General features: G+C 42.1%; 1 protein-coding gene across 1 annotated transcript; it reads right to left on the bottom strand.

The window, feature by feature from the left end:
- Positions 1-427: 427 nt before the first annotated feature.
- On the bottom strand, positions 428-9,564 carry NUP43 (nucleoporin 43). Its single transcript, XM_054279411.1, has 8 exons — positions 9,431-9,564; positions 8,926-9,048; positions 8,586-8,663; positions 7,497-7,674; positions 5,762-5,897; positions 4,720-4,871; positions 2,764-2,886; positions 428-1,502 (listed from the first exon to the last, which is right to left on the bottom strand). The coding sequence occupies exons 1-8, from the start codon at positions 9,548-9,550 to the stop codon at positions 1,288-1,290; spliced, it is 1,125 nt and encodes a 374-aa protein (XP_054135386.1). The 5' UTR covers positions 9,551-9,564; the 3' UTR covers positions 428-1,287.
- Between the last annotated feature and the right edge of the window lie 4,483 nt (positions 9,565-14,047).

Below are 14,047 nucleotides of genomic sequence, written 5' to 3'. Positions count from 1 at the left end.
TCGTTACAGACCAACAGGAAGGAAAACCCACCGGTTAGCACTCGGAGTGATCCATTTCATTTCCATCTTTTGCATTTTAAATAAATTTCAAATAAGCTGCTCTAAGGAGCTCATCGGCATCTCAGTACACCTTGCCCTGCACAGGGACGACCGCCCTGTCCCCAGTGCCCCATCCATCTCCAGTCACACGGAATGTGCATCACGTGAAGTGTTCCTGCCACAGCACACCCCGGGCACCCACGCCGACGTGAATTAAAGTACACTCTAGAGGGGTTATGGTGGAAATGCCATGTAACACCTCATAACTAACCTGTTCCTGCCCAAATACAGAGGTTTTTCCATCCTTCAGGTTCAATAGCCAGGCTCAATCCAAATAAGTTCCCACAAACACATCTAGTTGATTTATTTTAGTAAGTCAGACCACTACTCTTGTGCAAAACTTTTTAATAAAAAGAGAAAGGGTTCTCTGTAAAAGAAAGCAGGTACAATGCTAATAATAAAATTTAAAACTTTTCAAAGATTTCAACAAACCAGATGTGAATTTGTGACAAAGACTATGTCTCAAGTTTAGAAACTCTCATTCTTACACCTGAAAACACAGCCAACACATCTGTCAGTTATGACTTCTTAATTACAAACCCCATTTTTCTGTTGGGAGATTTACTGGTGCATTATCAAGTTTTAACATGTAGCATCCATGATGAAGCTGTGAATAATTCAAAATAATGTTGCTAGAATGCTTAGATTCCTATAGAACCTTTCACATGTCATAGCTTTAACAGTTTTCCTTCCAGCTCATGAACTAACATTAACAGTTATGTTCCCCTATATAAAAAACTCAGCTTAAAAAAACCCATCTCTTTCAGGTGACATAAAAAGAATTTCCACAAAGCCCACAGTTTCGCTTTAGAAATGATACTTGAAAAATACCTTTACAGGGAAAAATAAAAATTCAGCGTTTACCTTTTCCTCTGTTTTTATGTATGTGTGTATTATGGACATCACTTTACAGCAAGGATTTTGCCCTTAGTGACTACTTTCCTGCTTGTCAAAACCAAGCAGGCAGCAGGGAAGAAATGGCATGTAAGCTCGCTCAGTTACCCATCCTGGAGCATCAAGTGACAGCTGTCAGAATGTGAAGCACCTGACTTCTTGCACAGCACCAGGACCAAGCTGAGGCTGCTCCCACACATGCCAATAACAGACTAGTGAGTAGCATTAGGAATGAACCTGACATTTCCCAGTGGTTCAAGCTGGTCAATGCTTCAAAGGGATACCACAGTCACTTCATGCAAAAAGTTGTCTGTTCACATAAATAGCCTCTGCATCAGTACCATATACCAGGCATGGTCCTAGAACATCTAAGCTATTCACAGACAAAGTCTGGTTTGGAATGAGGTTGGTGATTTCCATGCGGTCTTTGGTCGGATCATTGCTTAGCCAGGCACTCACTACAGACTGGTTCATGGTGCTGTGGGAAAGATAGGCAGTGCTTCTTCCTCCTGAAAGAAGGAAGACAAAGAAGTAAGTTTCAAATTTGTTTATATATTCTCAGAATTTGGAGAAACACAGTAGATATGGATCAGACATAATGGAAATAAAATTTTACATTTAAGTCAGTTTTCAGAGTAGCTGAGATGTCATTTCTTTGGTAAATTAAGGAGAAAATAGCTTAAAAAATCAAGTACTTGAAATAATTACAAAAATTATCTACCAGCTCTACCCTCAGCTAAGACAAATACATCACAGCAGCTATTAACTCATCTCACTGGAGAGTGTAAGTACCTGCAAGTTTCTCTAGCCAGATACTAAAGCAGGGGTACAAGAACACAAGTCTGTTTATAGTGTCTTGCTCTGTTTGGGGTTTTCAGCTTTGCTTCAATAACACTAATTCTCTACTGCTCCTCCTCCCCACTTTGCAGCAAGTGATATACCTATCTTGGAGTTTTTTCCACCTAACACTTTACGTTCAAACTGAAGTCTCACACTGTAAGAGCCATCATTCAGCATAAGATTAGCAGGTGTCAGAAGTGATGCTAGAGGATTTATACTGCATATACTTGCAAACATGCAGAGTCCAACTGGAATTAGTAATCCTATAATTTCTATAGATAAAACTTAACTTTGAATGACAACTTTGAGGCCAAAGGCAGCAGGTGACATCTGAAAGTTTCCCCACTATTGTCTAATGTGGCAAGCACTTAGCAGTCTTTGTGATTAGAATGTGAAAATGAATGCTTACATTAAAAGTCAGTATCATAACTTTAAAATCCTGCCACCATGCAAAAGGATCCAGTTTAATTTATTGAAAGTTTCAATTATTACCCTGAATTGTAAATTCATAATTCTACTATCTCATTAACCTATCAATTATTTTTGTATTCTAAGTTAGTGCAACTCCCACAGAGACTCAATAAGGTCAGTCAGGCTGCCTCTATTTCTTTTCTACAGATGATTTTTAAGTGAATATAGTGACTCTTTGAAATCATAGATGTGCCCTTCAAACACTGGTCAGAGGACAGCAGATTAAAAAAACCCAAACCAGACCATGAAAAACCCTGCACAACTGTTTGCCATATAAGTAGTTTTCCTCAAGTACTTATCTAAGAAAAGTGCTTATCTACATTTGCTTTCTAAGAAAAGAAAGCTGCTTTTAATTTTCTGTATTAAGGTTGTGTTATCAGTTGGGTCATGTGAGAACACTGACTGCAATGATGTTACCAACTGACAAATTCAGTGCAGATGGACTTCAAACATCCTTACCTTGAAGAAGAAAAGATGGTTTTTCAGATACGTTTGTGGAAGTATCCCAGTGCCAAAGAGATCCATCTTCAGAACACGTGAATAAATGATCAGGGTCAGAGGGATGGAAGTGAACTTCCCACACTGCAAGTATCAAACAAAACCATTTCAGAACAAGTCTCAAGTACTTTGATCAAAGCATTTGGATAGCATGATACAGACATGTATTTACAAGAACACATGCCTCCATCAAAACCTTCATTTTTAATTTTGTGTGGGTAGGAAGCCCAAAGTCTCATCCTAAGTTATATTCTGCAGTTTTCCCTCTGCTGGCAGGGGGAAAAGGGCAAAGAAAAAGGAAAAAAAAAGAAAAATACTCTATTTTGTTGCATTTTCAGTACTGTGAAAATTGTTGAAGTCTTAATCTGAATTCAAGCAATCTGTATGTCATCTTCCCTGCAGTTAAGCTTAAATCTGCACATTGCATGCATTCCTTCCCAGGACACACATTACTTTGTGTCTAAATACCACAACTACAGAAGACATTTAAGTCAGTAAAATGTAATATCAATAAATATTTTCACTCCTTTAATTTAAATGTAGCATCAAGTCACTAAATTTTCAGCATAAAATGAATTGCTGTCTTGTTCACATAGTTGCCAGGAAAGTGAGCTATTTCAGCACTCTGGAGACACCAAATGAATGTTCTGTCTCTCCTTCTTCCTCATGTTTTCAAGTTTGTTAGTATCTGCATTCTGCTTTACTTTATCTGCACTAGCTTCCATGGCTATTTATCACCTACCCTGCTAGAAACAGTCATTCTGATCAAATGCATCTAATAGCTCATTGAAGAATTGATTATTAAGTCTACTTTTAGCTTAGAGAGAGTTCACTTTTATCTAAAAGCAGTTTCCTATAGAGATAAGGAAGCCACATTTTCCAGATGAAAACATGGAGCAGTAGTAGGCATCCTGGGAAGAGTATAGAGATGAAGGTTAGGGATACAGAGTGAGGAAGGCCAAGGAGAAGCTGGACCTGAAGCTGGCAAAGGATGAAAAGAACAGGAAGGGCTTCTACAGGTATGTCAGCCAGAAAAGGAAGGTCCAAGAAGGTGTATGTCCCCCAATAATCAATGCTGGGAAACTGGTAATACTGGACAGGGACAAGGTTGAGCTACTCAACAACTTTCTTGTGTCAGTCTTCAATGGCAACCTCTCTTCCCACACCTCTCCAGTGGGTGGGCTACAAGACAGGGTCTGGGGAAGAAAAGTCCTTCCCACTGTACAAGAAGTTTATGTTCATGATCACCTAAGGAACCTGAATGTACATAAATCTATGAGATTCATCCCAGAGTCCTGAAGGAATTGGATGATGTAGTTGCCAAGCTACTCTCCATGTCTGGAAGGCTATGGCAGTCAGGGGAAGTACCAGGGGACTGGAAAAAGGGAAAGATGGGCACAAACCCCTGTTTAAAAAGAGTAGAAAGGAAGACCCTGAGAACTACCAACTTGTCAGCCTCAGCTCTGGTCCTGGGAAAAACATGCAACAAATCCTCCTAGAAGCTATACTAAAACACATGAAGGACAGGGGCATGTAGTGATAGGACAAAGGGGAATGGCTTTAAACTGACAGTAGGTTTAGATCAGGTTCTTAGGAAGGAATTCTTTACTGTGTGGGTGGTGAGGCACTGGAACAGGTTTTCCACAGAAGCTGTGAATGCCTCATCCCTGGAAATGTTCAAGGCTAGGTTGGATGGGCCTCTGAGCAACCTGGTCAAGTGGAAAGTGGACCTACCCTTGGCAAGGGAGGTTGGAAGTAAATGAGCTTTAAGATCTCTTCTAACCCAAACCATTCTATGATTCAATTAAGTAGCAAGTATGTGATTGTTTTCTACCACAGTTACAACAACTTATTTTTACAGTAATAAAACTTCTCTAAAATGCCACCTTCTTCCCCCCCTCCATTTCAGATACTTACTTTCTGCTTCATGAGCATTTAGCAGGGACACTGGCATAGTACCCTGCCTGATGTCCCATATACTCAGCATTCCATCCTGGCCCCCTGTGGCCACAATATGCTGCTGATTGGGATGCCTATCCACACAGTGCAGTGGAACTCTGTCACCTGCCCTGCAAAGAGGAAAAACCAAAACAACCAAATAACCCAAACACAAATTTTTTATTTAGCTTCTCTTTTCCCCTTCCTAATTCCTAATTCAGCATCATGAGCATTGACAAGTGAGGTACCTGTAATGACAGGACCTTCAGTTCCTGTAACTCTGACCACCCCAGGCTGAAGGCACATGACATCTACTGGAAACCAGAGGTATGGCAGTACCATGAAGCTACAATCGGGTTCTGTGCCCTATGGAACATCTACACAGCATCTGACAGCTTTATAGGAGTGAGAAGCCATGCAGGCAAATAATACTCTATACATACCTATAATAATATTATTCTGATGCATTATATAATTATAGGTTTAGTATATGCTAAGAGTTAAAAAGGGAGATCAGGCACTAACAAAATCAGGTACCTAAACCACAATCTAGGAACAGCAATGGGAATTATTACACAGACAACAACAGGATTGAAATTTAGCCCATTTTCTTTTCTCACAGTACCTTATAAGGCACAAAGTTACCATTCAAATACATTCCAAATGCCAGAAACCTTACATTAGGCCTGTGAAGAAAATCAGATATAAACAGGTAAAGAGTTTGGGGTTGAGGATTGAAAGTATTTTTTCTCAAACAAGAGAAGTGCACAGGTATAATAGTCCTTCAAAAGTTAAATCATAAAATGCACCTGCTAAGCACAATGCTGAGTCACAACAGTGGTTCAGCCATTAAGCAGTCTGCCTTTTGCTTATTTAAGTACCAAAGAAGTTAAAATCCTTTAAAAAAATAAATCAGTAATTTACCATCCTGTTGTTAGGAAGCAATTAGGAAAGATTTGAATGAGATTATATAAAGTAGCACATGCTTTTCAGTAAATAAGTAAAAAAGTGTAGGTCTTACAAAGAAAATATTTGAGACGGCTCATTTCTTTGCTGTCTCAGGTCCCATATTTTTAACTGTCCAATTGAGTTTACTGTCAAGATCTCAGTTGTGCGAAGGAAAGTCACTGCATGGAGTGTACTGCTGTCTGCGTTGTCTGCAAGAGATGAGGAAAGCTTTCAGGTAAACCAGTGGAGTGCTAGTCTCCATTGCAACAAAGTAACTCTTAATAGAGAACAGAACGCAGCTGCTTAAACATGTGCATAACCTCTGCAGTGGCAGGGTCAGAGACCCTCTAGTATCTGCAAATACCCTGTGAAAAAGAAACCCTTTCTTGCTTACTGTATGAAACACTACTGAGACAAACCTGTAAGTAGATGTATTAAATTAGCTCTGGTGATTACAAAACTACTCATTGACTTGTAAGATTTCTTTTTGTAGAAGAGAAATTAATTTCAGCCAAATTTATGGTTCTCAAAAGTTTTCTTCATATGGCCAGCATGTACTGACAGAAGTAGCTATGGAGCTTTTCATAATGGAGTTCTAAACACAAGAAACAGTAACTCTGGCTGATGGCATTAAGCAGTTTTATACAGAAACACTTAATTTACCAACTTTTAGACCTTTTCTGAACTGCCAATGTGGTATCAAGTTAAACCCAAATTAACCTGTGCTTGTTAGTAACTAAATAGCAAGGCCCTTTTTTTAAGGTCCTTTTCACCAGCGCCTCTTTTTGTCAGAGTAATTTACAATGTCAAACAAGCTTTGAGGTGAAATTTTTGAGGCCTTCTGAAAAAAGAAACACTATTTTCTTGTATTTTATTTCTGTTACTATAGATAAACTTTTCATCTTAATTACAATGGGGTAACTTTGTTAAGTCTACTTTTTAGGTGAATTTAATTTTAAATACTTGAAATTTTAAGTATTTTAAAATTCTTTGTGTAAGCCCATACTGAAAATATAGGCAAATTATTATCTTTCCGCATGAGATGGAAACATTTTCTGATATCAAGACAAAAAAGTTACACTAATGCCTATTTACAGATATTTGAATGAGTTTTCTGCCTACTGTTTAAATGAAAGCAGAGGGGAAGAAAAATCTCACTAAAACATCATTAAAAAGAAATGTTGGATTACTGAATACTGAGGTTCTAGAGGATTTAAAGTTTTATGACAGACTAACACTAAGTAGTTTAGCAATTATACACCTTCATGGCTCCAAAAGACTTTTACATAACCTCTAATTTTTGAGATTTCTTTCTTCTTACCTTAACTGACTACAAACCTATGCACTTTGTACTGTGCTCTTAAATCCACTAAACAATAACAAAAATAGCAAGGCATTCATTTGCAACTACTGAACGAGGTACAAGAGTCTATCTTCATGCTAAGGATTCAGCTTAGTGCCTGGGAAATGTCAAGGTGTCATTGAATTGGGAACCAGCAAAACAGATTGCTTACAACACAGAACTCCATTCTGAAGAACCTGAGAGCATCTTCCAAGATGTTCTCTCTCCTCCCTCTCCAACTTTTACTGTAAAACCATGAACTTAAAAATACCTAAGTGAATACAGAAATGCATCTGAAATATGCTACAAGTATTTGAATTCGGGAGGGATATAGGAATAATCTGGAACAAACATGTTCGACCTGGAATACTGAAATCAATACTCAATTAACTTTTTTGTTTTGTTATAATAACCTGAAAACCCCCTCCAAACTAGACTAATTTAAAAACCCAGGTATTTCACATACCTATAGTTCTTACTGCATCTTTTTGGTCCGCCCTGAAGAGATTTATTCTACCATCTTCTCCAACAGTGACAATTTCTGGGTTGTTGCAGACGACTCCTGTACAGGCTGCTCCACCACAAGATGTGTCTTGATCCACATGATAATGAGCTTTCGCCCACCGGTGGTCAGCAGATAATGTCTAAGTAGTAACCAGACATGAAATTATGGTCTTAAATAATGAACATGATAAAAAAAAGCTTCCAGAATACTCATGAAACCAGAAACAAGCTCCAGGAAAGCCACACTATTTCATGGGAATGGGATCCCCCTATATAAACAAAAATCAAGAGATCTAAGTTTTCATCAACTCTTAAGCACAAAACCCTTCTATGACACGTTAATTATTTCTTCTCTGAACCACCATGTTCACATGACCTAGCAAATAGAAATAACACTATGGACTGTAAAATGTTGTTCACTAGGCTGATGTCTTCAGTATTTCCCCAGGACAGGGGAAAAGAACTGACGCACTTAGAAAATAAAAGGTCAGATTCAGATCTTGATTGCAAGGAACTTAATTTAATTTAGGTACCACACCAAATTATAAACTGACACTCACCTTTACTGTGTCACTATGAACATACATAAAAAGGAAATTATGCATTTATTTCCAGTGATTTATAATCAAAGCAAAAGGCTACCGAGTTTTACACATCTTCTTCCTTCACAGGACACACATGAGAATTCATTCATAATTTGTTAGAATTGAAAAGGAGTTGTTTAGTTCAAGAATGCAAAAACTCTGATAAGGCAGGCAGAAGTCCATTAATATCTACTGCCCCAAAACACTCTAATGTCTTAAAGAATGTTTTCAATGAATGGGCTTTTTGCATACAGACGAGGCGATACCCCAGTCTGTCTCACTCTGGAATCTAGTTTATGTAGCATGTGTGTAAAACGCTATTTTCTTTCCTCATATGTGTCAAATCAAAGCTTTTTTTAACAGACTTCAAAAAGAAATTCATTTTGGTAGTCAGATGCTTTTATACTAAGATCAAAGTAACCCGTATTACAGAGAATATCATCTTAAAGCCAGTGCATGTCACATACCTGGTTATTTTGATGATGACGGAATATAGTTACAGTTCCTGTTGACGAGGCAACCACAATTCTTTCTTGATCCAAAAACTAGAGAGAGTTAACAAGAATGCTATTAGCCAATGTTAGTATCAAGGTGATAATTTTGATTTTAGAATGACCTAAATTATTGGTAGGTGGAGGGGAAAAAAACCAAACCCACAAAAACCACAGCAATATTGACTGGCTTTGTTCTTTTTCTTTGTAAGAATTTTTTGGCCAATCTCAGCATTTTGACACTTCACTCTCGCTGAACTCCTCCTAAGTGACCAACCCTTAAAAAATACGGATCTATTCAACACAGCTATTTTACCTGCATATCCATAACATCACCGTTGTGCTGGATGTCACACAGCAAATGAGGTTCTCCATGATATTCACCATTGAGGCCCGCATTTCCAAGGTCGCCAGCAGACCAAATGGAGATCCTGTTATCCTGAACGGAAAGGGTACCACATTTACTCGAGAACGCTTTCCAAAGTACCGAGCAGTAAGGCTCAGCCAGGGAGAGCAAAGTGCTGCGGGCTGCGCACAGCTCCAGAGGAAGCCGCCCCGGCCGGAAGGGAGCGCTTGCCCAGGGGAATAACGCTGCCGGGCGCCGGGGCGGCCCCGCGGCTTCCTTGGGGAGCGAGCACGGCACGGCCAGGCGAAGGGCAGGACAGCCGAGCCGGGCAGCGCTCACGGGCGGCTCCGGCCGCGCTCTCCCGCGCCCAGCGGCCGAGGCGCAGGGGACCGAGGTGGCATGGGGTGGCGCCGCCACCCGCGCCGCGCTCCGGCGGGAAGGTCGCGCCGCGCCTCCGGGCCCGCCCGGCCGGTACCTCGTTGTCCCAGGAGCCGGTGGCGAAGACGTCGGGGGGCTGGAGCGCGGCGGCGGGCAGGGGCCGCCAGCGCGTCCGGCTGATCTTCTGCGACACGAACTTGGCGCTCACGTCCTCCATGGCCGCGCCCGCCCCGCGCCCGCTCCCGCCCGCCCCGCGCCGCGCGCGCTGATTGGCTGCGGCGCGACGGCGAGCGCGGAGGGACAGGCCGGGGGCGCGGCGGGAGCGCGGCCGGGCCGGGCCGGGCCGGGAGCGGCGCTGAGGCGGCCCCGCCGTTTGTAGGAGCCGGGCGGCGCCTACTGCCCGCGGTTACTGGGACGGGCCGGGGCGGCGCTGCGCTCTGCCTGGCCGCTGCGAGCCTCTGCACCAGCGCGTATCGGCTCGGCGTCGGTTGCGGGTAGGGTCCGGAGTGGAAGAAACAGAGGAAGACGCGATGGTGCCGCTGTGTTCCCTGTCTGCTCGGCTGGGCCGCCTCCCCCGGAACGTTGTGTCCGTGTGTCACCTTTGCAGGACATGCACCGAGTCCTGTTCTCTCAAAATGAGGGACTTACACAACGACTAAGCACTTGTGGTCTAAGAACTGCTTTAAGTATGCCCTGCTTCCAGCTGGGGCAGACTTAATTTTCTTCCGAGTAGCAGCCACAGCGCTGTGTTTCGGATTTTATGTGGCATAATGGTGAAAACACTGCTGCGTCACTTGTCGCTGAGTGGCGCTTACCCCAAACCGAGATCTTTCCATCCTGCCGGTGAGCAGGTGGGTGAGAAGCCAGGAGGGAGCATGGCCAGGAGAGCTGACCCAAACTGGCCAGAGGAATATCCCACACTGTATAAACTGGGGGATGTTGGCCAGGAGTGACTTGCTGCCTATTTATCTTCTATTTACAGGCTATTTATCTTCTTTGATTTGAATTACTAAAGGTATTAAGAGATAAGTTATTTGTGGGATCTCAGCCTCTCAGAATTGGGGTGCAGGGTGAACGAGACCATCCCTGGGGGGCTCGGGAGTCCTGGAATGTTGCCAGAAATGTCTGGTGGCTGGACTTTGATCCCACATGGGAGATGACATCAGTATGAGGATAGGAGGATTTCACCGGGGTGAACGGTGAAGGGATAAGTTAATTGGAGTGTGAGATACAGGGTTTAAGATTTCTGTACAGGGGGGTCTAGAGAAGTAAGATGGAGGAATTGGGGCGTGCCCTTCTCCCTCTTCTTCTTCCTCTAGGCCTCCATCTTCTGTGGTGATGTTGGCACTCCGGGATTGGACCTTACTAGGGGAACACTGGTTAATAAGGGTAGAGGGTATTGGAGAAAAATGATAAATATTGTATACGTAACTCCGGGTATAAAGATAGGTGGCCGCCCCAGGGGCTCTCAGTGTGTGCCCATGGCTGACTGCTGAGCAGAACTCTGTCAGGCCAAGAGAAAATCTTTTAGATAAGCATTTAATAAACACCGAGACTGAGAAAAAAACTGAAGTTTCCTCTCGTCCTTTCGAACCCAGGGGCCCAAGGCCATCTTTGGGCTTTTTCCAGACCATCTAAACAGCCCCAAAATCCGACAGTTATTATTATCTCGACCCATGTATTTTACATTGGTTTTATTCCAATTGTCTTCCCCGTTCCCCCTGGGGTGAGCTAGAGTGGGTTTGTGGGGCTTATGTGACCAAATATTTGTTTGGTACTTGCTGGCTGGGGTTAAACCATGATAATGTACTTCCAAGTGATACTCCCATTGCTCTGACAGATTCCTACCCATACAGAAATAAACAGAATATTTTTTGTCCTAAATGGTGTGTTAAATCAAAGAGGAGCACACATGTACTTCCTTTCTAGTATTTCACTTGAGACCTAAACAACTATGCAATAAAAAGTTCAGAGATTAGTTGTAAAATTAAAGGCTGACACAGTTGTGTTGTCAGTTGTCATTTCAGAGGATGAGACTATTGGTCCAGTCACTGCAGTCCAGTAAGGGACTTTCTCAAAGATTTTTACAGCTTCACTTTCTGCTGCATGTTTTTTCAAAGCTGATACTGCCAGGTCTCAGAGGTTCCATCAGATGGACTTAACAGCGGCTTGGACAAATTTTCCACTGTGTATTGCAGTTTTCCTGCTAAAGGCATCTGTCAGATTTCTTCTATACAGCATTTTTGAGTTCTTCATTAAGTCTGCTATGCTGTTTTGTAATCCCTCGGGCGTGATACCAAACCAGTGATATTTTATGTGCTTCATGCATCTTTTGAACTTCTTGTAACTTTTTCCTCCATAATTACATTCAGCAGAATCCAACACTGAACATATTCCAAAAGCTGGATGCCATAGTAGTCTGCCATACTGCAAACATACCTTTAAAAAATCTTTGTTGCATGTGGCAGTAGCATTGTTATTCTGCAGTAGCAAATGCTTCTGGCACCCTTTATTAAGCTGCTTACAGCAGTTCTGCAAGTCAGTGTTGGCTCCAAGGGTATTTTCAGCTAATTTTTATAACACTTTTGAGAAATATCAATAGGCACCCTCAGAATATATAAGACAGTAGACCAGACAGCTAAAAGCTGAATAGAAAACACTTTGGGATTATTGAAAAGTTTTATTAGGCAAATATTTTTGTTGGTTAGTTTGTGATTTCTGTGTGTATTCTTTTACCTTGTGCTCTTCGATAATTTCTTTCTTTGCTCAGTATTACTTGTTCAAAAGCATTTGGGAAGTATAAAGGGAAGTAAGTTGGACATACAGGCTTATTTTCACTTCGAGGAAAAGAAGAGTCACAGTTTTTCTTTCCTGTCCTACATTTCTTAAAGAAATTGTTGGCAGCATGTTATATGACAGAAGTGAGAGCTGTGACAGATTTAGGGCTGCTTTGCAAACCTTTAAATATATTCTCTGTGCTTGATCCCTATGAAAGATGTGTAAAGCATTTCAGTGTAATGGCAAATTTAAATAAACATATAAAAGGTGGAAATCAGCACCAGGAGAAAATATGCCTTATCAAGTATTTCTGTGGTTTTCAAGAAGGATGTTAAGTCTAGATGAAGCTGCCTCTAAGCCTTGGGTCCATACATACCAGCTAAGACAACAAGGAGCATCTATGGACTACCCTTAAATATGGCTAAAGCTGGGAGGGAAAGGGAAGAGAACTGAAACCATGCCTGTCTCTGAGAGAAAGTAGGGGGCCTGAGAACAAAGGCACTTACTACATCAGTGATTGTACTAGGGCACAATAAAGCTAATTCTGAACTGGATTTGCTTGTAATCTGCTTTTCTCCATCATCATTGAACAATATTTAGAGGTGTTTGGAGATGCCAAAACAATGTGTACAGCTGGTAAGAACTCCTCGAGCTGTGCCCAGTTCATTCTCTTGAGCGAGTACAGTTACAGAGCAGTGTCCTGCAGAGCAGATGCAGGAGCAGAGGGCCCAGCCCTGAGTGCAGTCATAAGCCCTGTCCTTGGCTGGGGCTCCCATCTGGGCTGGGACATGCAGCTTTTGGCCTGAGCTCTGCTGTGGGAGGGCCTGTGCTCAGCCATGCTGCCCAAACTCGGTGGCTGGCTTGACCTGGGGCCTGCCTTCAGCTGATGGCAAAGCCATTTCTGTCCCAGCCCTGCTCTGCTTGCTCTACTTAGATGCTGTGGGATGGTGTGTCATCTGGAAAGTCTCATCTGGAAGGATGGACCTCCTTCAGGAAGGGTCCCAGTTCTGCTGCTCCCTAATGGGAAAGTCACTGATGTGACTGAGTCCTTCTCACCTCATCTTTGAGTGCAGAGCTGGTAAAACATGCATGTGGAGTTCAAAATAATGTAAACTTCTGAAATGGTAATAAAAAGGGAAGGTACACATCAAACTGGCTTGAACTTATAGGAAAAGAAACGAGATGAAGGAGAGTGATTAAGTTAAAAAGCAGAATAGAGTCAAGAAGAGGAGGGAGTGTAGGTGTAGAAGCCAATTAGCGTAGGGTTTGGGACATAACTGCGGAAATGTGCAGCAGGAACATTTCACAAGGAAATTTCTGCTTCTGGTATACAAGCAGATGGGAGCAGACAGTGATAAGCAATTTTTCAAATTCTTCCTAAATTCAAAGAATTAAAAAAAAATGTAATGGGCCTATGTGGTGGGAGGGAAGGAATGAAACAGAAATAGTAGTTTGGAGGGGTTTATATATAAATGTATGTAAGTACAGCTAGAGGGTTGGGATGTGGGTGAATGTGCAGCAAAGGAAGAAGAGATGATGTGCTTACAGTTAGTGGGATCTTCATGTCAGAACAGTCATATGGGGGCCCACTCTGGCTGCTGGCATTCCTGTGCCTTTTCTCTAAGAGGAGCGTCCATGCAGCAGCTCCCTGCACAGTCTAGGGAAATGGCTCTACATGTGGAAAATGCAGGTGCCTGCAATTGACAGTGGGCATCCAGAGATCAAGGTGCTCACACTGATTTGGACAAGTCAGGGAGGCATAGAATACAGAAATCCTGGGTATCAGAGCAAATTGAGAGGTTCCACATGAATGGTGATGGCCAGAAAATAAATTGTTTTATTATTTCTGCTCATATTTTTCACTGGTAAATAATGTCCATGTTGCTTTTAGTTTAGTCTCAATGGATGTGCTCCTAATAGGTTTTTAAAATGTATT

Source organism: Melozone crissalis, unplaced genomic scaffold (genome assembly GCF_028551555.1).
Source record: "Melozone crissalis strain CALT ecotype California unplaced genomic scaffold, PUWL_Pcris_2 ptg000027l_1, whole genome shotgun sequence".
In the NCBI taxonomy this organism is placed as follows: domain Eukaryota; kingdom Metazoa; phylum Chordata; class Aves; order Passeriformes; family Passerellidae; genus Melozone; species Melozone crissalis.
This window is presented reverse-complemented; position numbering and strand designations above follow the sequence as displayed.